We start from the raw sequence: 24,525 nt of genomic DNA, 5'->3' as shown, positions 1-24,525 counted from the left end.
TTGAAGTGCGCGCTGAGGGTGTCGACAGCCTCTTATATTGATAGACGTCTCTCGTCAGAGTTCTAGAAGCGGCTGCCGCTGACGTCGTTGATGGCGATAGCACAGCGACAGCGCGGAAGGAAGGCAGCGTGTGGAAGACCCGTTGACCCTCCACTCCGAGGCAGTGGCGGAGCAGGTATCGTCGACATTCCGAGAGCAGTGCCTGAGCACCCCATGCCCCCGTGAAATATCCGAAGAGCGAAATCCATCACTCCCAGGGAATTTCAGACTTCCCTGGGTTACTCAAGAAGACTTGAGGAGGTTTGATGCCGAATCCTCCGTCCATCCCGTCGTCAAAAGAATGTGGAGTCCTCGGTGGCCTCGGCAGGTCGGGAAGGAACGTCCAGTCAACAGTTGTGCTCTCATGGGACTTTTAATTAAAATCATGATGATGATGAAGAAGAAGGAAGTGAATGAACACATAGCATAGAAGAAGACAAAGTTATCCGAGTATATGAAAATATAACAATGAAGACACAACACTCCCGACGGGTACACACAGTACGCTTGGCAAATAACGGCTTAAGAACCGCAGGGCGTGACTCGTTATCTTCCTGGTTCGTGATTGGCTCTCCGACGGTCGTGTCGGCTAATATTGCATTCTCATTGACTGTGAAGGGTTGACGAGACTATCAAGACTCGCCCTGCGTTTCTTGAGCGCGAGCTCAAAAAATGCTACTGATTTGTTGTTTCAGATTTGTGGATTTTTCGTAGACCTTTTTGTAGATTGAACTTGGAGCAACAGCTTTAACATATTTTATTAGTAATATATGTGAGTATGCAAACTAGTGCCATTTTCAACCCAAGTGGTACCACTTGAAGCTCATGTGGTACCATTTGCAACCCAAGTGGTACCACTTGAGGTCCAGGTGGCACCACTTGAAGCCCAAGTGGTGCCACTTGGCTTGCAAGTGGCACCAGTTGACTTGCAAGTAGTACCACTTGACTTGCAAGTGGTACCACTTGAAGTTTAAATGCTACCACTTGACTTCCAAGTGGTACCACTTGACTTCCAAGCGGTACCACATGACTTGCAAGTGGTACCACTTCAAAGCAAGTGGTACCACTTTAAATACCACTTCATATTTTCACCTGGAATATATGTACCTTTAGACTGCTGGGATGCCTGTCTTTTTTTAGATGCTCCCCAGCGAACTCGTAAAAAAGATTTCGCTTTATTGCCAGATGGCATTAGGTTCCTCCCTCTAGAAAAACATAATGATATCCCTGTTGATTTGGTCAAGTTCTTGGGCCTGCATACAATATGGCAGAGCAGAATGGCTACGCGGCACGCTGATGTTAACGCACCCCCTGTACGGTCGTATTTTATAGAAAGTGTCCACAGACTAAAATTTATGTACGCCACGATGGTCTGCCCTCCTGTTTGGGCGCACAATCTTAATGTTCTCGAGAATGCGAAGAAATTTTAAAATTTCATGCCCGCGCACCACGCGTCGTGCATGCGATTCTGACATTGTGATTGGTTTTGTATTTTCTTCTGCAAGCGAACAATAAAAAATAAATAAAAGCCTTCGTGGTCGAATGGTAATCGTGCTTGGCTCCTACGCAAAGGGCTCGAGGTTCAGTGCCTGGGAGCGGACGCCCCTTTTTTTTTTTGTTTCTGTAGATGTTGAGTTCTGGTACATTCGACAGCCCGGTTGCTTATTCGAGGTTAGAATGTTGTACGCGGCGAACCTTCTACGCGCATTTTTCCAGAAGCCCACGCATGTACAGGGTGTCACAAAAGAAAATTTACACTGTCTTTTTTACCGCAAAAATAAACTAGCCATCGCCGTACGCTCATTCTCCGGCCAAAGGTAGCGCTAGAGATCACAACCAGATGCCAAAGTTTCAGCCCGATCCGATATCTTAATCAAAAGTTATAAGTGATTTTCTGAAAATTTCAATGGGTTTTGCCAGTTTTGCCCGTTTTCGGTTTCTGGCGCCATAGAGCCCCATGTGTTTGAAAATTCCGTCGGCAGCCATTTTCCCACTGAAATGTTGAGGAAATCACTTATAACTTTTGATTAAGTTATCGGATCGGACTGAAACTTTGGCATCTGGTTGTGACCTCTAGCGCTACCTTTGGGTGGAGAATAAGCGTTCGGCAATGCCTAGTTTATTTTTCCGGTAAAAAAGACCGTGTAAATTGTCTTCTGTGACACGCTGTACATAAGGGGCTCCTCGTGGCGAGCGGGACTCAGTCTCGCCCCAGCGTTATATTCTGCTGTCTCGCTGCCATCGACGCCTGCGACGCTAGCCTTTATCTATTTTGTTTTGGGCACAAGTTCGCCCCATTGAACGTTTAGTTTGCTTCAGGTTTCGTGGCCTCATCAATTGTCATTTGTGACAATATTAACCATTAGCTCAAGGGTCCGGCAGTGAATATAGGTGATAGCGACAAGACTAAAAATGGATATCTCGCTGTAAGATTTGCCCTTGCCCAACGGAGGACAGTGTGGCCTTCTCACTGCGGGATGCCTCAACGGCATGCCGGCTGCCGGAGTCCTGTTACGGCAGGTTTGCCGCAAGTGTTACCGTGCATTTAGATCGCTGATCAACGCTCACCTTGATCTGGATGTACATCATACAGGCCCGTGTTTGTGTAATCCCTACTAAGGGACACTGCACTGAAGAACTGCATGATCGTCAGCAGAGTCATGATGCACCCATTGAGGCAGACTCTCATCCCGCGGCCCAAATATGCCATTAAGGCAAAATAATGTTGCGTGAATGTTTATACAGCCAGAAGTTAGTCAGCCACAGTGGGTGTCTGGCGTCTCAGCTGTAGATGAAATATTGAACCAGTTCAGTACAGCCACTAGCCTGAGGTCATTAACGCGCATCACGCAGTAGTTATACATGGCCGCACGTCGGTACGATGCTCATTCATATCGCAACGGTCAGGGGTGGGGTTTTAACTCAGGATCCATGGGTTATCAAAGGGGTACTTAGAAGGCTCAAAGCAATTTCTTGAATGTGCCCGACGTTTCAAAGCCGGCTCGGCTTATTGTTCACTGGTTTCTGTATGTGGGCCCAAAGTTTGCAATACACATACAGTCACCCGTGATCAAGGAGCCGATCCAGATTTGAAACGTCGGGCACGAAGAAGAAATTGGTTAGAGTCTACTAGGTAACCCTTTGATAGTGCTTACGTAACCAGGTGGCGTTCCGCCGAAAAGTGTACTATACTTCGTTTCAGCTTAAGTTGTACCGCAGCGAAGGCTAGAAGCGCGAGCTCATAGCCTTGGCAGCCGTTCTTAAGTCACGAGAGCTTGTGCCGCCGAGATGTGCCCCAGAGCAAGGAGCTCGCGCTTGCAGCCTGTCCTGCGGTACATCATAAGGTGAAACAGAGTATAGAGTGATTTCATGCGCACGCGTGCTTTTCCTTGAGAGGTGACATCTCAGCCATTTTTCCACTCAATCGTTTTTTTTTTATGCATTTTGAAGTGCGCGCGATCTGGTGGCACTCAGCTCGAGCGCGTAGCTTTGGCTAATGCATAGACGCCATTTTACCGCAAAAGTCACGCACCGAGTGCGCCAGAGCTTCACTCGCTGGCACATTCAGGGCAACAATGGATGACTTCACCCTGAGACAGACAGACATGTAGGCACCCTAATGTTCAGATTTAAGGTCTGTTCACACGATGCATCTTTTAGGCGCGGAACAGTTTCGCGACACTCAAGTTTCGCGAAATGTGCTCGTTCACACGTACCGCTTCACGTGCAACAACGATGACGTTTAGACTCGCGAAAATAGTTTGGGTGTTGACCATAAAGTGGCGCTTCAGTTGAAAGCCAACATCATCATCATCACCATTAGCCATTCAGCGTCGTGTTCTCCATCTCCCGCCACATTCTAAGAGTCAAAACGCAGGCGAGCTGGTGAGCAATCATAATTAATGAATAAAACCTTAAGACAAGGAAACAAAAAGGGACATACACACCACCGTCTTAAAACCAGCTCAGCATACAGCTGTCATTTACTTCCATTTACCTAATTTACTCTTAAATTGTCATTTACTAGTTGTTGAATTGTCATTTACTGCCATTTACTTTATTTACTGTTGAATAGGTATAATTTGGATAGAGGTTGACAAAGAAGAAGACTGTTCTGGAAGTAAATGAGAGCTGTGCGCTGTGCTGGTTTTAAGACGGTACTGTGTACGTCCCTTTTTGTTTCCTTGTCTCAAGGTTTTATTTCTTAATTATGACTAAAAATAGACGCGAATTGTCATCATAACCAATTACGTCTTCGTCCATCGCTGGATTTTTTTCCGATATGCTACTCACTTTTTCTTCAGTGGTGCTTGACGTGCTTGCGGAAGCGCCGGCAGTATCCATCGTTCGTGATTTCGGTTTTTTTCGGATTTGGCTCGGCTACGACACCGGCAATGAAGTGGTCTTCTCAAACAGCTCGCTCCCTTCTCAAAGGCCACGTGAGAGCGTTTCTGAGCGGCCATTGGCGGCGCCCTCAGAATGATTGACAGGACTCGGCAAAGTTTCAGCAAAAGCTCGCTCCAAAAGCGAGGTGTGCGCGCAACTTTTTTTAGATGCGCGCGTCCTTTTCGAACTCGTTCAGACGGCGCAACCATTTCGCGAAACTACGTTTCGCGACACTAGATGCGCGAGAAAAATGCATCGTGTGAACGGGCCTTGACAGGACACGGCAAAGTTTCAGCAAAAGCTCGCTCCAGAAGCGAGGTGTGCGCGCAACTTTTTTTAGATGCGCGCGTCCTTTTCGGACTCGCGCATCATCTAGTGTCGCGCAACTATGTTTCGCGACACTAGATGCGCGAGAAAAATGCATCGTGTGAACGGGCCTTTAGATCCCTGGATGCCTACATTCTGCAGCGCGAGCTTTCGTCCCATGTGCTACGAGCTGATGTGCGCGGGCCCATTAGGCCACCGATCCCCCTTCTTCACTCAAGCATAATTTTCAATAAAGGCATTCTAACCTTAGCAGAAGAAGAAGTAGAACAAAGTGACGCTCGAACTCCCAGCGTGCACCGACCGCCGGTCACGCGCCGCAGCAGTTCCAAAATTTCGGCCACCAGCGTCGGACGTTTCCACCGGCGGCTCCAGCGAAGCTGCCCCCCGCGAGTCCAACCCAGCCCGTCGACATGGCCCAGGAGATTGGCGAGGCGCTGGCCAGGTTGCTGCGGGAGCGGGGTCCCATCGGCAGCGCGCTCGACAAGTTCGAGCGCAGCTCCAGGCTTAGGAGAGAGTACATCGTTTACGGTGAGCTTGCGCCGCCTGCTCGGCACGTTTTCTCTTGGCAGAGAGTTTCCAAATATCCCAAATCTTTAAAGGGGTTGCGCAACAATATTGCGTAGGAACGTTTCTTAATTTACAGAAGCGTACTGCTACTAGGGGGAAACAAGTATAATCGCACGTAATGCCACTGACCGAGGAGCTTCTTTGTTGCCGAGTAAATTTAACGATAAAGGCGGAAGTTCTATTTCAGTCGCTAGTTCAAACTTGATGACGTAGTTGTGGGTATTGCTTTGCTGTCATTGTCCACGATGCAATGTCCCGGATTTTATCGTCAACTTTTGAGATCCCCGCGGTGAAGATACTTAAATGCGCATCATACAATGGACACGAAAACTGCGTCACCATTCGATCTCGGCTGGTTACAATAAATGCCTCGCATTGGGGGTAATGATTCGTGCACAATTGCTGTGATTAGGAGAATAGCCGAGACCCTTCAATCTCTGCAACTCAGGTGAAGCCTTGTGCTTTGCTAATGCGAGCACCTGTCTCTGTTAAATATTGTCGTCATGCAATCGGCTCTAGATCACGTGGCAACTTCTGACTGCGAGATGAGGGGGTGTATCCCGCTTGTTGTCATGGACTTTTTTTTTTTGTGGCTGTCATTCCGCGGAAAAAAAAATCAACGCGCTTTTATTAGGTTTTGAATGTCAAGAATAACTCTAATTGGTATTCACTGAAACACAGGACATGTGGCATGCCAACACCGCGAGACTTGCATTTGAACGGCTAGACGTAGTTGTTTCTAAGCTTACATAATTTGAAGCTGGAATAAAGCTGGCAGTATTTTGGTTGGGCGTGAAGAGGTCATACTTTCAAAGGGGTCTAGTGTCGTTTAATAATTATTTCCACATGCTTGTTCTTTTTGTGTGTGTGTGTGTGTGTGTGTTATAGTCAAGTGCTTTGACATTTGCTACGCATTAAAAAATGAACGTCAGTACAAGTTTGCGGTAATATAGAGTATTACCAAATCGTTTTAATGCCCGATGCTTCTCAAGGTGGATGCTTTGAAGAATGATTCGAAGCGTGCTTCGAAGAGACATCACGACCACCCGATCCATGATCATCCTAAAATAACAATGTTTCTTCAGACCTGAGCACTTGCTGACTTCGAACCCTCATATAGACATTCAGCACAGCGCCATTGAAACGCTATATTTCGAAACATGCGTATTTTATAGAATATGCTTAAGTTACCATAAAAACCTCCCCCCCCCCCCCCCCACACTAAAAAAAAAACTAACATAAACCCGGTTTTGCGTCGGACAACCGAACGCGAGTTGGGGGGGGGGGGGGGGGGGGGGAGAAGGGGATACTGCTTGTGGAGAAGCCTCTATGGGAAATTCCCTAATTGAGCTAATCTAATAACGTTGAGGTTGTTTAAAACCTCTGCGCTGATTGCGTCCAGTGCAACCAAAACAGCAGAAACGACCAGGACACCGGAACAATGAGACACAAGGTTGCTTCACGAATTCAATTCTTGTATTGCTTGCCACATTCTGTACGGGGTAGAGGCCCGATGCCCGTTTCGTTGCTCTCTTTTTGGTGACCTCTCGTGACGTCATTACCTTTGTAAGAACAAGTTCTATGGTATTTGTAATGAGCATAATGGAAGCTTGAAATCACTGAGTTCTCCAAAGCAACACTGCCAACACCGTCAAAAATAAAGTTCTTACATTCCTCTTATTTCCTTCGATGAGAAATCCTTTGCTCACCTCATAACCAGCATTCAGTCAATAGACCCTTTTCAAAAGTCAGAGTCCTCTTGTGGCAGTCCAAAAAGCTCCAATATTGCCGCTCTAATGGTGGTGATAGGAGATCATGCGCGGCTAAATCAAGCACCCTCGATTTCGTGCATCAAAGGTGACGTGAGACGACCAACATCTTTTCCTTTTTCTGCTCTTTGCTTTCGGAGACGCTCGATTTTTCTGGTGTGGAGAAACAGTGTAGTTCCGCCATTAGAGCGTCGGGTCCGGCTCTGCACAAGGTGGGTAGACTGACTTTCGTAAAGGGTCTATTGTGGCAGGCCGACCACAGCGACACTTTCGATTGCGCACGTCGCCAATAGTTAACAATGATGTCAATGCTGCTGCTTGAGCGTGCTTTTATCTCGCATTTCTTCTCAACGCGCTCGCTCGTGCCAGCAGTCTTGAGAGCTTTGTAAACTTTCACTTTAAAGGGGTACGGAAACGAAATGTTTGCAATTCTTTTTCACTTGCGGTCTATGTTATGCCGGCAGCCCAGAAACAGTAGCCTAGACTAGTGCATCTGAGGTGCAGGCACGGTTGTCAAGAAAAATAATCTTAAAACGAATGAACGCATTTCAAAATTGTGTCTGGTGGCAGTCTGAGAAGATCCGCTGGAATGCCACATCGTCATGAGTTCCTAAGCAGCAGCGCCAGTTCTCGGCAGGATGGCTCGCTCGTGGAGTTACTTAGTCCTGAATGTGACTCGGAGGAGAACACTAACCCGTTTACTGTAATCCGTTCACCCATAAGCTGAGACTGCAGCCATAGCTACAAGCGTGAGCTTCCCGCACTCCCGGCTCTGAAACATGCATTTCTAGCGCGAGCGCTCCTTCCATGGAAGGAGGCTTCAAAGCAGCGACCTCGAGCAGCGACCCTCTGCACCGTACATTCCACACCATCGAGTCATTCCTCATGAAGAGCGCAAAAAAGAACGTCTCATCCGCATCCTTGTCTTTATCAAAAAGTACAGTGAAGTTTCTCAGGCCGGAACTGGAAAGAATGTGCAACTGTTCGTAGAAATTTGACAGTCATGGAACACCGTGGAAATCGAACGGTCACAAATCCTCCATCCTTGCCCTCTAGTTCACCCCCTTTTGATTCTCCGGTTTCCTTCCCCCTTTGGCCTCCTCTTTAAAGCCCCCTTATCACGGTGATCCCGGGAAAGAGCGGGATTTTTTGTTTCCATATTTAGACTTCGTTGGTAAAGGAAAAAGTTGGGCTGTCTCGTCCACGTCCTTCTTGTTTTTATTCTTTCAATTTTAAGTATTGACGTTTCAGCACGCTCATCTTAATCAGTTCAAAAAGAGACAACTCTATAGAGCGCACATTATATGGTCTTAAACATAAGTTAACCACATCATCAGACCCAATAAATTCTTCGCTTACCTTGTCCGGTTTTCGTTGTGTTCCCTGTCCTTTTTGCACTATTTTATACGTTTCACTACGGTGAACCAACCACCGCAGCAGCGTACCTTACTAAAGTAATACAACGCTTCAGAGGTTCATTGCCCACTACCACGTGGAACAAGCGAGTACGATCACGGAATGGCGCCACTGCGTAGGGCCCAAAAATTGGTGTTTAGCGGACGAATTTTCAACTTCCTTCAACTTTCTGAATTGATTTTATAACTACAATTCACAAAAAAAAAAAGAAAACATAAGTTAATGAATATGTCTTCAATATTAAATTTTACGCTGCAAGGCTGTAAAACCATTTTGATTTATTTGTTTATTTACTTTCTGCGACAAATTAAGTTAAAAGCTCGAAAAACATTTTTCTTTTCGTTCTGCAAATTAGAATTCCAAAAGAAAAACGAACGCGATGTAAAAAAAAAAAAAGAATTACCTTTCGCCAAACTGTTAAACCTTTTTTTTTCTTTCTTTCGAATACAGCCACCCCGAGGCTACCAGCTCGTCTAGTTAGCAAAAAAAAAAAAAAAAAAACACAATATTTTCTATGGGGACTGCACAAACTGTCGGAGCTGTAATATCCTCTCAGACGGATTCACCCGCTCGTCACTCAATTAGCAAATTTAATTACAAACCCGAGTTTGAAGAATGCACGAGAGTATTGATTTTTGGAGGTTCATTAAAGGAACCTAGGAAAGGTGGTACAGTACTGAAGTTTTCCCTGGAGTGCCCAGGGGACTTGTAACAAAATTCCGAAATATTACATCGTGGAGCGTTTTAAGCGAAATTCAGACAATTTTAATGTATAAATTAAGTAAAAAAACAAAGTGACAAAACATACGGTACTATGTACCAAGGGGTGTTTCCAACTTTCGTTTCAAGGTAATGACTAAAATATTAAATGTTACGGTATTCGTGTCAAAGACAGGACAGTTTTCGCTGGATTTATTTTCAATAAGTTGAAAACGATTGCGACACAAGCATTAAATGTCCCAAGCCAGAGCCTTTTGAAAAGTCCGCGCCAGCGCCTTTCCGCCATTGCTTGCTCATATACTCTGATGCATGGGACACGAGGACTGCGTCAGCGTTTGCAGTCTACTCGGCTCAGCTCTTCTGCGGAGAGCAAGTCGTCTGTTTTTTTTGCAGGGGTTGCGGCTACGTCAGAACAACGCAGAGCTATAAATGGCTCTGATCGAAAGATAGTGGGTAGACCTCAAAGCAATCTTCCTTAAGGTCTACCCACTACCCTTCAAGCAGAGCCATTCAGAGCTCTGCGTCTCTCTGACGTCACAGCAACCCCTGTAAAAGAGGCAGACGAACTTGCGCTCCGGATTGAAAACGAGCGGTGTGTCGGCGTTGGACGAAGACTCGGATTCAAGGAGGCGCTATATGAGCAAGCAATGGCGATCACCAATGTTGCTTGAAAGACTTTTGAAAATGTTATCTAGTTTTGCTGTTGTCTTCTCGAGCTTACAAGTACGAAGGCTTGCGACGCCGCCGAGATCAGTGTTTTCCCGAGAACGGTCTGCTTTCGACTTATGTCTACTGAACCGCACAAAACATAGGACCAATAAGAGGCGACGGATGTAGGACAGAGTGATGCCATGGCATAGTGCACTTTTTCAGCCCGATCCATTCGCGTCTACTTTCTAATGTAGAGTGAGCGCGGCCAATGCCACGACCTATGCCGCCAATCCATCGATATGAACGTGCTGTTTGACCTTGCAAAGCTCGAGTTTCTAAGTCAAAGTAAAATCAATGGATCTTGGAAAAGTGGTGCCATTGCTTTCCCTACCTTCTAGCCGGACAGAAATAGAGACTAGCATACAGACGACCAAACCTAGCTAGGTGATTGGCTAATTGAGCCTAGTTGTCACGAAGATCGCCCATTCCGTTCATTTAAAACTTCCAAGATTAGAAAGGGTCGTTCTGAACCTGTCGCGCGAAGATCGCTATGGAGCGTTGTCGAACTGAAAGCGCTCCTCGCCAATATAGGCGTTTTTGGCGCTTTGCGTGCGATCAACTTATTAATCGTGCTTTTCTCCTCGAATATCTTACACTAGTATTGCTGTTCTTGCGTGCTTTAAAAAATGGAAACTATTTTTTACTGCCCCCATGCACCGACGCCGCTTGTGGTTGTGGTGTGTTTGTTTCTCCGGTCTGTGGATAACAAAATCTCGGCTCCCAAGAAATGTTCTTATGAAGCAAACTAAGACCGGTAAATTGTGTCGGCTCAAAAAAATGGAGAGGTGAAGGAGAAACTGCAGATTCTACGAACCAAAATGGCGAACATACGCGAGCTTTGCGCTACGTCTCAAGGATCTACTGACTTTAGGTCAAACCGAGGAGTCACCATGTTCTCAATAAAACCATTTAATGTTTTTCTTTCCTTTTTTCTTTACAAAAAGCATCAAGTAATTAAGTTTACCAATGCGCGAGTTCTGTGTCTATACTTCGTTTCAGCTTCGGTCCAGACGCAGGCAAAGCTACAAGCGCGAGCTCCTGGCTTTCAGCATCCCTGCCAAGCACGCGCGCTCGTGCAGTGCAAGCACTGTTCTGGGCCACATGCTCGCGCTTGTAGCATCGGCTGCGTCTGGACCGAAGCTGAAACGAAGTATAGTGCGAGTCTTAAAAGAAAATGCGGTGCAGCACTGAAAAGAGCGGCTATGAAGCGGCCCCTGAAAGCAAAGTGCGGTGCGGCACTCGCTCGTGGTTTTGTGGTACGTGTCTCGCGAGTTCGCCAACAGGTTCTGGGTACGTCTGAAATGTGAATGGTGAAATTTATCTAGGGACTTGAGGCTGACAGCGCTGGTTGGCTTCGCTAGCTTTTATTAGCGACGTCCGGGAACACCAGCGTCGATGTAATCGGCTTTACGCAGTTAGCCTAGTTATATAGTTAAGAGCGTTGTCACACGGACAGCTTTGTGGTTAAGGTTTCAGAGCACGATGACTCCTAGTTTCCACCGTGTTTCTAATGCGAAAAAATTAGCTTTCCCCTGGAGTGAACCAACGTCATCAGCTTTGAAACCATGCCAAACGTTGGCCGGACGGCACATAAAATCCCCTTTCCCACTTTCCCAAGTGAAGGCAATTTCTGAGGGATTATCCTCCCACTGGCTGCCGCGCGTCAAGGCACAAGGCTTACATTGGCTCTCGTGCGACGTAATTCCAAGAAAAGTCACCAGAGAAGCCCTCTCCAAGGGGGCGCAGCGCACGCAGCGGCGCGGCCGCCAATAAGAGGAGAATGCGCTGGCGGCAAAGCCAACAGAGACCGTTGTTGCGAAAGGCCCCAGGAGACGACCTTGCCGTTCCATACCGACCGGCACGGGTAAACGCCCTGGAGCATCATCGCCAGGTGGCTACGGTCAGCTGCGCCCGGAGACAGAGCAAGAGGCGCCCTGGAGTCGTCAACGCTAGAGTTCCTGTATATGCTACCTACGGTAGCAGAGTTGCGCATTCAGCCTCGGCGCGTGGCCGTAGCGCCGGCTTTCCCGCACGAGCTGGATGCTTTGCTCCTCACGTGACTAAATTTGGTGAATAGCGGCGCCGCGCGCGCCGCCGCGCATGGAAAACAGGAGAGAAGGAAAAGGAGGCGGAAAGCAGGGAAACATACGCCGGGGCAAGAGAAGCGTCGGCGGAGCGACCGTAAAGGTGGCTTTCTTGCACGCCAACGGATGCTTTGCTCCTCACGTGATGGATCTCGGCGAATAGCGGCGTGGCGGCGCGGGAAAAACAAATGCGCAACTCTGGCTACCGTAGGGAGCCTATACAGGAACTCTAGTCAACGCACCTTGGTTTGCGGGGACGACGTGACCTTCTCCGAAGGATCATCGGGTTGACCCATGCCAGTGTCATCTAGCCGACTTTGCCGTCCGGTCCCTCCCCTTTCTTCTCCTGCCTGACCTCGACGCACGGCGACCCAACAGCCTTGGGACGTCCTCGATAAGGGAGGGGGCTTTACTTTATTTCCCCGGCAGCTTTGATCGCCCATGGGATTATCCCATAGCACACGGAAGCCAGGACGCCTGCAATTATGGACGTCTTCCACCTTCCTCGACTTCGATGGCACCATTGTCCGCCGACACTGACCGGCGACACCGCGGCCAAGGATGTCTGGCCCTTCCGTGTGTGTGCTGCGTGTGGCTGAGTGCGAGGGAGAGGGAAACGGCGTGCCTGGACGTTACGAACAATGAACGATAGGGATTTTCTACTAGGGATGTGGAGAAAAGTGACGTTATAAAAGTAGCAGCCAGCGGCTGCCACTGTGTGTTCTCTTGTGTTCTCAACTGTGTTCTCTGGTGTTCTCAAGTGTTCTTGAGTTGATGTAACCTGTTCATATGTATGTATAAAGAGTTATATTATTTAAGAGACACCCCTCTTGCTCCCTGTTCCTTCGCGATTCCGGCCTCCACATGAGTTCCTGCCCTGGCTCGGTTCCCTGCCGTCCCCAGGGTCCCCGGACAACCACGCGTTCAAACACCGTCCGGGTACACTCCAGAGAGGCCGCACAGCCGAGCTCAGCGGGGCGCGGCCACTTTACGAAAGCACGCGCTCGGCCGTCGGCCGGCGAAACGAGGCCGTCCACGCCACTAGGCCGCAGACGAACTAAGGGAGTGGAAGAACGACATTCATGCTTTCGCGTTCACAACTAGTAAAAAGTGCTTAGATGTCCTCGGTCTTTTTTTTTTTTTTTTTTTTTACAGAAACACTATCAAACTTGGAGCAACAGAAATGTAGCCGAAAATACAGCTCTTGACGCGAGGCACATCCTGGTAGTGAAGTCAAGGATAAAAGTCATAACAGGGCTCCATCGAATTAGCTAGGCGCTAAAAACCCATAAGAGTGGTAATTTGGACAAGTTGGTGATGCATTACAATAAAACAAAAACTCGAAAATTAGACGAAGGACGAGTGAGAGGAATCTAACATGACAAGCGCTGACTTACAACTGAATTTTAATCAGAAACATAAAAGCGTGGAACCACCAAAACACAAAAACACCGCCAATCTTATCAATGTGATTACAAACTTTCTTCGTAACGACAATGCAAGCGATCTCGCTTTCAAACAAGGCAATGGACGGCGAACTGACACACATACACTCCTCGCACCGTGACATGACAAAAGCCACCCTAATCTCTCTTGTTCTTTGGTTAGTGTGCCGCGTCACAATGACAGTGCGAGTAAAAAGTGGGGTACACCCGCACCTGGCACAGTGTACCGCCGAGTGGCCGGAGGGAGAGGGTTTTATGGCCAGATCATGCTTCCCTAATATATCATTAATGCATCTGCCAGAGTGCTCGAGATATACTTTTGCACACGACAACGGAATCTTATATACTATCCCGACTTCAAAGTTCACAAATTATTAATCTTCCCTCGTCTTCCCTCCCCCGCCCCGGTCAGAGCTTTTCCAGTTTAGTAGGGTACGTAGTTGGGCTAGTTGGGTTCATCTTAGTTAAACATAAAAAATAGCGCAAAAACGACAAGGACAAAAAGTTTACGGGACAAGCGCTAGAAGTATACAGGACAAGCACACTAGCACTTGTCCTGTATACTTCTTGTCGTTGTCTTTTTTGCGCTATTTTATATCTTTAACTTTTCCAGCTTCCTAGGAGCGGAAAACAACACTGGAAACTGGTGTTTGCTCGCCCCTTCTTTAATTCCATAACTGACCTTATGAAGACAGGGAAGCACTACCGGTCTAACGCTGGGTCTTAATCTGCCTGGACCTGCAGCACTGATCCGGAGTCTTTTCTAGGAGGGTCTCCACCACTCCCACTTCTTCTGGGAGTGGTGGAGATTTTCCGAAAAAGACTCCGGAATTCTAGAAGCCAGACGCTCCTTTTATTTATTCTTTAAATTTAGCCTTCTCGCAAGTTCGCGACCTTTGTCGTCTGATCTAGGTCCGAATGTTCTACGCGCAGAACATTCTACGCCGAATGCTCCAGAAACCCACGCGGGTACAAATAGTGCTCCGCGTGGCGGTCCGGGGGCAGTCTCGCTCTTGCGCTCAATCGTGACACTCCGCCGACCTTTGACGCCTGCGACGCTAGCCATCTTCTATTTTGCTTTGGGCACAAGTTCGGTCAAATAATTGCTTAGTTTCTGTTCACCCGTGGTCTCCTCATCTGTCATTTGGGAGTATATGGTGCTCACCAAACACGATCGAACGGTTCGAACTGTGGTTCGAACTTCGCAATCAGTCGGAAATTAAAGTCAGCTTTATATCACTGGCTCGTGTCCTACGGTGAATACTAGCCGAGTTCGATTTACTTGCACCTCTTGCACCGGTGGAGAAAAGTGTAGGACAGAGTACTTCCGGAATGTGCATGGAGATATGACCGGAAGTACACCACCCTATATTATTGTGCGCCGGTGCAGGAGGTACAGCTAAATCGAATCTAGCTCAACTAAATCTGCGGCGAACAGTCCCTTGGTAGGAGTCAACCCCGAGTACCCGAGTTGCATACGCAGCTTCGAGAAACTTGTTTACTGACGAAACAGTCAGTGAAGTTGACTGCGAAAAGGCCACAAATACAGGGCGGGTGATTTCCCCTTAACCATTTTAACTGGGCGCCCCTGCCGACTCCCTAGCGTGCTTTTTGCGGCGACTGAGCGGAATGGTTTGCCATAACATCACTCTACACCCGTGAAGCTTTTTAGTATTGAGCCTTATCTAATTCGTATATGCCACTCAAGATATAAAATATTGCAGTTTTCTATAAGCCAAGAAAATTACGACTGGACCATTCTCAATATTTTATGTATTGATGGTAAATGGGTTCGGTAAACGTGCGCTAGTTACACGTGTTGCTTTGCAGTAGTTTTATTGATATTGTTAGAATGGCGAAGAAGACGACGGGGCAGTGGCGCGCACGACCATATCGCTCCAGGCCCCACTGGCCGGCTCGGCCTCCTTAAAATCATCCTGTCTTCTGTCTGTCATCACCCGTCCTATCCTCTATGCTGGCGACAGCATCATTCTAACAAATGGTGAAGTGTGCAGAGTCATTCTCATCCCCGACATTGAACACTTTCCCCACTATCATCCTTCCTCTCGCCTCGCTGAGGCAGTCATCCGCAGCAGCAGGTCCATCCATCCAGAGCCTTACAACATCATCAATAACCTAGATGAGCGAGGCAGAATATTTTCCCGATTGATATAAAAATAAATTTTACGAAATGCTACATGCCTCATGTACCTGTTACAATGTTATATAAGAGTAAAGCTCATGAATATTCCTAGCTCTGTAACCAATAGGGAGTATTCACTGGGCGCCATATTTGTGGATGCTGTTTAGAGCGCATGCTCAGAACGAGCTCACATCAATAGGCTGCTAAGACAGGCACTCTTGATGGTGCGGAATGCACGTGGCAAAAGAACTGTGGAAGCTCGCCATCAGCACGCGCTCAGCAGTCGCGCACACAGCTATGGCCGCCAGTGAATACTTCCTATACTCTATTTCACCTTATGATGTATCCCAGGAAACGCTACAAGCGCGAGTTCCTTGCTCTATGGCCCATCTCGGCGGCACAAGCTCTCGTGCATTAAGAGCAGCTGCCAACGCTATGAGCTCGCGCTTCTAGCCTTCGCTGCGGTACAATATGAGGTGAAACGAAGTATAGCTCAAAGCCTGGTTCAGACAATTGCGTTTGACTGCGTTGCGGCTGCGAGAAACCAGGACATCCCTGCTGCTTATATCGCGTGCCACAGTGATTCCTTGAATTGGATTCCATGCTTCATACGAAGCACAGATGTGCCGGTGACTCGCTTTCGGTTCTCGACGCAACGCAGTCAAACGTACTCAAACGCAAGTGTCTGAACCGGCCTTAAGTTGTATAAGCTTTCTGCGGAGTTTCTTTTTTTATGATACATTTTATTCGACTTGAGATTTGTAGCCCTGCTTGTTTTTAACTTACTGGTTTGATTAGACTGTGCTGGCGCCTTAAACGTTCTTTTGCACTTTTTTTGTTTCTCTAGGCATCGGCGGCATTGTCCTTTTTATGTTCACTATGAACGTGATGGGAGCTTTTCTGACGCAACTAATCACGACAACCTGGGGCATGCTTGGGAGGTAAGAATTCCATGCATAAGCGCGTTTTCCTACGCGCGGAGACTGATAGATATTCTGATGTTAGCCTGAGACTGAGGCAGGAAAAGAGGAAGTTTCAAAGTAGAAGAAAAAAAGGAACAGTCGAGGATACGTATCCTCGAGACGTATCCTCGACTGTTCCTTTTTTTCTTCTACTTTGAAACTTCCTCTTTTCCTACCTCAGTCTCAGGCTAACATCAGAATGGTTAATTTCCACCAGCTCGCCTGCGCACTCACTACAATATCACTGATAGATATGTTTTACACAAGAGCTGTTATCTGTTCCGGCTGTTGTCTTACGAAAACACATCCGCACACAGCGAGCCGCGTCGCCCTGGGTTTTTGCTTTTCGCCGATGCTCGCAGTTTTGTAAGCGTAACAAAATCGGACTCAGTGTAATATTTGGAGAAGGATATCGCGGTGCCGATAATTTTACAAACTGAGACAGTTTTGGGTGAAAAAAATATCCAATGGTCGCCGGAACAGTTGGCGCATCACCAGTGCACGTTCCTGGAAAACGGTCGCTCTAAAGTTCCTTCAACTTGCGCGCACCCTTTTCACGTATAGTTAAAAGGAATGAACTCCAAGCAAACTGTAGAGGGAGCTAATGTGGTGACTGAATTGTATCTAAATTGTGGCGCCCCTTTGGGTGATGATTGTTTTCATGAACGCCGTGCGTAATGAACGAGGGGCTCTTCTTCGACTGGCACAGTTGGCTCAAATACTTTATTAGGGGAAATACATTCCACTCTGCTAATTTGCATTAGACAGAACGCCTAAAGCGCCGAATCCAGCCCTGACGGAGTGGAGGTCCGCGTCAGTACACGCGGAAGTGCACATGGATGTTCGCGGCGGCCGCGGCGGTGTGTCCGTTGGTGTCGTCTCCGATTCCACCTAAAGCCCCTTCATGTTTCAAAAGTAGCGGAAAATGCACGAGGCACGTGCAACGTGCAACCCTTGGGAAGGTCATGGCCAAAGTAACGGTTGTTATGGCGGCACAGCGCAGCAAAGTATTTAGCGCACCACGGAGCTAGACTTTAGACGCCATGTTATTCTTAGAAGTGGCGCGCGGCAGGTGTTTCGCGCATTTCCACAACAATGAATTTGGTATGTAGAACAACCATCATCAATATCATCATTTACCGCCCGATAGCCGAGACCTCCCCGACGATAGATGGCTCTTGCCAAGCCCAGAAAACCTGCCCACGCCGAGGCTATTGTATTTGAGAGGAGTGGAATGCAGAGCCGTATATGTAGAGATTTTGGCCAATCGTAGGGAAGTATAGGAGACAAATGAGGAGGCGCCATTGGCCGAAAAAGGGCTGGGCGTGTTCCAGGGCGACTTCAGAAATTCTAATGCGACCAACCGGAAGCCGGAAATAATACCCTGGCGGTGGTTGCGAGAAACAAACCTGATAACTGCATTAGAGTAACTCTCGATGACTGAAAATATGGTACACGTGATGTTTCAATCACGCTCATCCAAAATGATGGTGGAAGAGTGCGACTAGCGGAACGATCGGCATAATCCGTACGCCAAGCGCCGAGGGCCGGGAGTCTACCGTCCGAGCGGTCACACACTGTCCGCGCAAAACAGAGTTGAGCGGCGCATTTGTTTCTTACATCTTTCTGCATGATCATGATCAAAACAACACGTGCACCCCATTTTCAACCACAAAGAGTTACTGGACTTCACTCTTACGCGCTTATTAAAACCATATACAAACATAGACCTTTGATCAGAACTGTTTGTGGCTACCACCGCTAGGGGATTCTTTTCGGCTTCTGGTTGGTCAAGAAAGCATGCCAAGCCCTCTTTCCGAGTCTGCCGCACGCCCTGGCTTTGCCCGCGCCTCCCATTGACCAAACTCTTTACATATAGAGGATTGCAAGCTGGGCGACTGGCCGCCGCCATGTCTCTGCTCGAGCAGGCACGCCCGTGCGATTACGAGCTTGCCAAAGCTACGTTCACCCGCGCGTTGCACGCGCTTGCACGCATGGGGCACCACTTGTGGCGCCATGCTTGCAATTGTCTATACGGCTCTGATGGAATGTATTCCCCCTAGCAAAGTATATGGTTGGATGGCGGTTCTCCTCACTCTCGGCCGCCCTGCCCTCTCGCGCGTGAGCCTCGCGCTCTCGGGCCTCGCGCCTCGCTTCTAAGCGACCACTTCATGGTGTAAGGAGCACGGACAGCAGGGACTCCCCAATGCCGGATGCCCTGGAAACTCCCGCTGTTTCGCCGCTCTTGCCAGCAGCCGCTGCCTTCTCGCTCCTGGCTCCGCCGCCGTTCACTTTCGACGAAGCTAGCCAGTGGCCTGCTTGGCTCCAGCAATTTCAAGATTACTTCTTTGCATCGGCCTGTCCACCACGCCCAAAGAAACCAAGGTGCGAACCCTCCTATACTGCAAAGGTCTCCAAGCTCGCGTGGTCCATTCGTCCATCATGCCAGACGACGAGGCCTACCGCTCGTACACCGACGCCGCAGCAAAGCTCACGGGCTACTTCGTGCTCTAAGTCAACGATGTGCACGAGCCGAGTCTCTTCCACAAGCACACGCGGTTGACGGTCGAGACCGTCGATGTGTTCTTCACGGCGTTGCATAACCGTGTCAAGAAGTGCAACTATACGGCACCGACGGTGCCGTATAGTTGCACTTTTTTACGATGCCGGCATCGTACGAGACCGGTTCGTCGTTGGGCTGCTAGACTCTCGCGTGTCCCACCAACTTTGCCAAAATCCCAAGCTGACGCTCCATGGCGCTCACGGTGGCTCGACAGCAAGAGGACGCGGAAAACGAGAAAATACGCCAAAGAACGGCTTCGCAGTCAAGTCGCCTCAACGTTAACGCTACCTCAAGCAATCCAACTAAGATGGCGCCCGCCTACAGAGTTCGAGAACCTTATTGAAGTTGGCGACACGGCCGGGACAGCCAGCCTCGTTGGTTTGAAGGCGCCATGCTGCTACTGCGGCAACGAACCGCACTCACGTTCCGATTATCCAGCCAGGAGGGCTACGTGTAAGCATTGCCGAAAAAAAGAGACATTTCGCGTTAATTCGCCTTTCCAAAACGAAGCGTCTCGGCTGGCTGTACTCCGTGGAAGTGTCGTAAGAGCCCGGCCCGTACGTCGTTGCACACGTCATCGGCTGCCCCCTCCAGTTCAAAGTGAACTCCGACGCGGACGTGTCTGTCGTCTTCCGCTCTTTTCCAGGATGCCGTGCCTCGTTGGACAAACCCATGGGCGAGCAACTCGTCGGTCCGGGACGCTGCCGTCTCAAGCGTCTCGGGACGTTCCCGGTTACCCTGGCATGGCGAGGTAAGACAGTATACCAGAATCTGTGCGTCGGTGGCGGTGTAGACACTCCTCCGCTAGGCTACGCTGCGATAGTCGCTCCCGGGGTCATCCACTTTGTCGACTCCGCAACCGATGGCGACCTGCCGAAAACGTCTCCGTCGCCACCCGCTCCTACACGGCCTGCTGCTGCCGCTCCGCTCTTCAAGGGACTCAATACGATGCCGGACGTGTACTACATCCGCATCAAACCAGGGGCTGTGCTCGTCTCATTGAGCGTGCCCAGACGGATTTCTATCTCTCTCCGAGGAGTGATAAAAGAAAAACTTGACAAAATGGAGAGAGGAGGCGTCATCGGGCGTGTTGAGACACCAATAGCCTAGGGCGCCGGCCTCGTCGTGGTTCCCAAGTCTGCGGGTGGCTATCGACTCTGCGTCGATCTAACCAAGTTCAACCAGGTCGTTACTAGAGAGAGGCACCTGATGACGACCATTGATCAGGATCTGGGACTACTAGAAAGCACACCAGCATTTTCGAAAATCGAGGCGACGACCGGATTTCAACAAGTGCTACTTTACGATTGAAGCAAAGAATACACAATAGGTCTGTTCGATTCGACCAGAAAGTTCTGAACCAGTTCTGTCCGAGTTCAGAGGAGTGCAGGAGTCGTGCAGCGGCGGTGCAGAACCAGTGCAGCCGCCGCGCTAGGACTGGCGCTGTGATCGCCTTTCCGAGCGGAAACGCAGGGTGTCGTCTGCATCTGTTGGCTCTTGTTTCTCCACGCCACGTTGTATGCTACATTTAATTAGTTGCGGTTTGATGAGACCGTTCGTGTTGCTTTTAAAGTATTATAACCGAATCTTTTCTGTGAATATTTTTTTCGAGTGTACTAAAAACGTTTTCTGCGCGAAATGTGTTTCTGTCTGCATTTTTAACGGCCGTTCGGTTCCTGTCGTTTCCCTAAGCGTTCGTGTCCTTCACATTCATTTAGCAATAGTAGAGTCACTCCAAGTCTTTCGAGTTTCGCATTTCGACGATAGGTTCGCGGCATCAGGATGATTTTCCGTCGGGAGTCAGTGGTGGCGGTCAGGGCCGTACACAGAAAAAAATTTCGGGGAGGGTTTTCGGGGACAACGGCGGCCATTTTGAAAGTGTCTGTTGTCTTATTTTCGCCTATGAATCATGTGCATCGGTGGCATATAATGGAGAGTTACAGCAAACCGGAGAACCGGTCCCGGTTTCGTACCCGGTAGCCGACCGGCGCCACTGCGCGTGCGCAGAGGTGGAGATTAAAATCGGCTGGCTGCCAGTGCACCGACCAGGGCCGTACCCAGAAAAAACATTTCGGGGGGGGGGGGGGGGGGTCAGAACCCCCTATCCACCCCCTGGTTACGGCCCTGGTGGCGGTCACCTCGAAGACGAAGGCCTGACGATAGCGTTTTGGCCAAAACAGTTATCGACCGTAACTTTGGCGTCAAGCTGAAGCATTTATTCTGATTCTCAAGAAAGACCCGCGTGGAACTACCAAGCCAATTCCGATTCCCGGCGTTTTTCTCATGCCCGTTAGTGGGCGTCCAATACCAGCGGACAAAGCATGCAGTATTATGCTCAGCTACGGGGCATGCGAGGGCCATTGTACTAAATCCCAGACATCTACAATGTATCGGAGTCGTCAGTATGCATCCAAGAGCAACTGAAGTCTGGGACGATCAAGAGTGCAATACCTTTCCCGTGTCTGTAAGGAAGAATATCAACACTTTGGATCCCCACATAGCATCAAAAAGAAACAATTTACGTGAGCCAACATTTCAACACTTACCATCGGGAGCCAAACCTACACGAGCAGGTGCCTAAGACGCTTTCAGAATATCATAATCAATCAAATTCCTGCCCTCGGTTATAATCTCAATTCCGCGTCCACTGCGGGTACGTTACTATCATAAATGAGAGGAAACGCAACCTCCGTATCGGCGTTATTCTTACACATCGCAGACATTTGAGCAAGAGCTGCGAAAAAATGGCACCGCGAGCAGAGACGGACGAGGAATGTCGTCTGCTATCGCCGTCTGCTCTTGTCGTCTGCTTCTGCACGGACGCTGAACTGACTCCGGAGCCGGTGCAAGATTTTGAGGAACTGGGTCTGAACTCGTTCAGAACTGGGATGAATCGAACGCGCCAGTGCAGCGGCCGTACAACTTCCGGTTGAATCGAATGCACCAGTTCCTGCACTGCTGAACTAGTTCAGCCGGTTCAGGCGAATCGAAAAGACCTAGTGTTTATCACGCCCCTTGAGCGTTACTGCTACAGACGCCTTCCCTTCGGCTTCGCCTTAGCCCCAGAGGTGTTCCAACACCAGATGTCACGCATCCTCGAGGACCTCGACGGGTGTGTCAACATGGTGGACGCCATCCTCGTTTTCGGCAGGGACAGATCGCAGCACGATGCTGGACTCGTAGCCATCCTGAAGAGACTACCGGAAGCGGGCGTTTACATTTAAAGCCTCTGTTTGGCGTGTCGTCCGCCAAGTTCCTGGGTGTGGTTTCCAGCGCCAAGGGCATCCTACTGGACCCAGACAAGGTCACCGCCATCAGAAGCATGCGACATCCAACGGATGTGCACCGGGCGCGACGCCTCTTGGGCCTTTTAAACCACTTTGGACGATTCTTGCCGAACTTGTCTGCCACGACTGCGCCGATCAGGCTCCATTTGAATAAGGACATGGTTTGGACTTGGGAACCTTTGAGTCACTGAAGCGGATGGTGGCATCTAGCTCTTGCGTCACCCGCTGCAACCCAGAGTACCCCACAACCGTATCCGCAGACGCCAGCTCATAAGGCCTGACCGCCGTACCCCTACAGGAGCGATTATCAGGGGAACACCGAGCGATCGCTTTCGCGTCGTCTGACTTGACTACTGCCGAAGAGCGATATAGTCAGATTGCAAAGGAAGTGCTAGGAGTCTCGCAGGCAGTTCAGCGCTTTGAAAAGTTTTTGTGCGGCCTCAGCTTCGTTGTGGAGACTGACCACCAGCCCTTGGTCAGTTTGCTGGGCATCGCCGATCTCGACCTCTTGCCTCCCGGCATTTAACGTTTCCGCATCAGACTTCTGCTTTACAAGTTTTCGGTACAGCACGTCCCGGTGAGGTACCTCGTCAGTGCCGACATGCTGTCAAGAAATCCCAAAGGCCTCGCTCGAGCTGCCTCTGCCACTGACAGCGTCGAGCTCTTTGTGTCGGAAGTCGTGACAGCCCTTCATTCGACTCTGGCACTGCGCCTCCATGACTTCAGAGGGCATCAAGCTTCAGATGCTGAGTGCTCCGGCTTGAAGGTCTACTGTACCAGAGGTTGGCCAAAACGACATCAGCTCCCCCTGAACATGACACGCTGCTGGGACCACCGTGGCGACTTCCCTATTTGCGAAGATCTGCTGCTCCTGAGTGGACGTCTCGTCGTTCCTTCACTGCTGCGCACGGACATTGTGGGCCTACTTCACGACGGGCACCAAGGTGTGAACCGGAGTCTGGCTCTAGCCAAAGACTTTGTGTGGTGGCCGGACTTCAAGAGCAAGTTGAAGACTGCCGATGGGAACTGCACGGCGTGTACAAGCATCCGAGTTATGCGCTACGACCCCATGCTCGCCACCAAAACCCCTTTCATGCCGTAGGAGCGGGTTGCCGCTGATTTGTGTTAACTGGAAGGCCAGGACCTTGTTCTCGTTATCGACTACCGTTCTAGGTACCCCGAGGTCATAACGCTCCGCTCAACGTCCGCTGATGCCATCATTTGTGCCATTAAGAGTATCTTCTCCCGGCACACAATTCCACAGACGTTCTTCAACGACAATGGCCCGCAGTTTGCCAGCGAAGCGTTCCGGGACTTGGCAAAATGCAACGGAATCACGCACATCACGAGTAGCTCACGCTACTCCCAGCGAACGGCGGAGCCGAGAGGATGATCGGCACAATCAAAGACCAGGGGGGCCAAGCTCGCCTTCGGCGGGAATCTCTCCGATGCGACATCACGAGGGAGGGGAGGAGCTTCTATTGACTCCGCCCCGGCGAGTTTCCCACTCCTCCTCTTACATTTCCGACCGCCCCGGCGGCGGCGAGTTCCCCAGCGTAGCTCCGATTTGTCCCTACGCTCCGTTCCTGGGTTCAATCCTCACCCCTGCCCCTTTGGATCTTGATGATCATCGCACCGGCGTGCGGTCGTGTATCACTCACTACTGCGTGGTGCACGTCAAAGACCCCAGGCTAGCGGTTGTACTGCACTGGCTAAATTTCTCATCTACAGCTGGGAGACAAGTCGCACATTGAGGCAGACCAAATTTTAGGCTCTAAACACAGACACAGAACCCAATTTTTTTTATTTAAATCGTAAATGACATAAGAATCGGTAACAGCACGGATCCTAATTATACAAATATTGCTTGGATATGGGTAGGGTGTGCATTTTCCGGTTGTAACCGAAAAACACCGATAAACATCCGTCGGTGACGAAAATATGAAATCGGTTAAAATCGAAAAACACCGGTGGTTGGATATTTTCGCCCTGGTTAAAACCGAAAAACACCGGTCGTTGCTAGTTTCCGACCTAGCGAAACCCTTTCCCCGTATAAGTTCGTCAAACGTGTTATCTCGCGGATCCTGCATTCTTCCAGCGTTTATA

General features: G+C 49.3%; 1 protein-coding gene across 1 annotated transcript in view; it reads left to right on the top strand.

Moving 5' to 3' along the window:
- Positions 1-5,162: 5,162 nt before the first annotated feature.
- LOC120844257 (protein yop1-like) overlaps positions 5,163-24,525 on the top strand; it is a 31,249-nt gene continuing 11,886 nt past the window's right edge. Inside the window, exons 1-2 of the mRNA XM_040215934.2 lie at positions 5,163-5,280; positions 16,455-16,548. Coding sequence (XP_040071868.2) covers positions 5,163-5,280; positions 16,455-16,548 — 212 coding nt within the window. The remainder of the gene's footprint in view (positions 5,281-16,454; positions 16,549-24,525) is intronic.

Source organism: Ixodes scapularis, unplaced genomic scaffold (genome assembly GCF_016920785.2).
Source record: "Ixodes scapularis isolate PalLabHiFi unplaced genomic scaffold, ASM1692078v2 PGA_scaffold0__279_contigs__length_252992795, whole genome shotgun sequence".
Lineage (NCBI taxonomy): Eukaryota > Metazoa > Arthropoda > Arachnida > Ixodida > Ixodidae > Ixodes > Ixodes scapularis.
The sequence above is the reverse complement of the archived record's forward strand: the minus strand, read 5'-3'. Positions and strand labels throughout refer to the sequence as shown.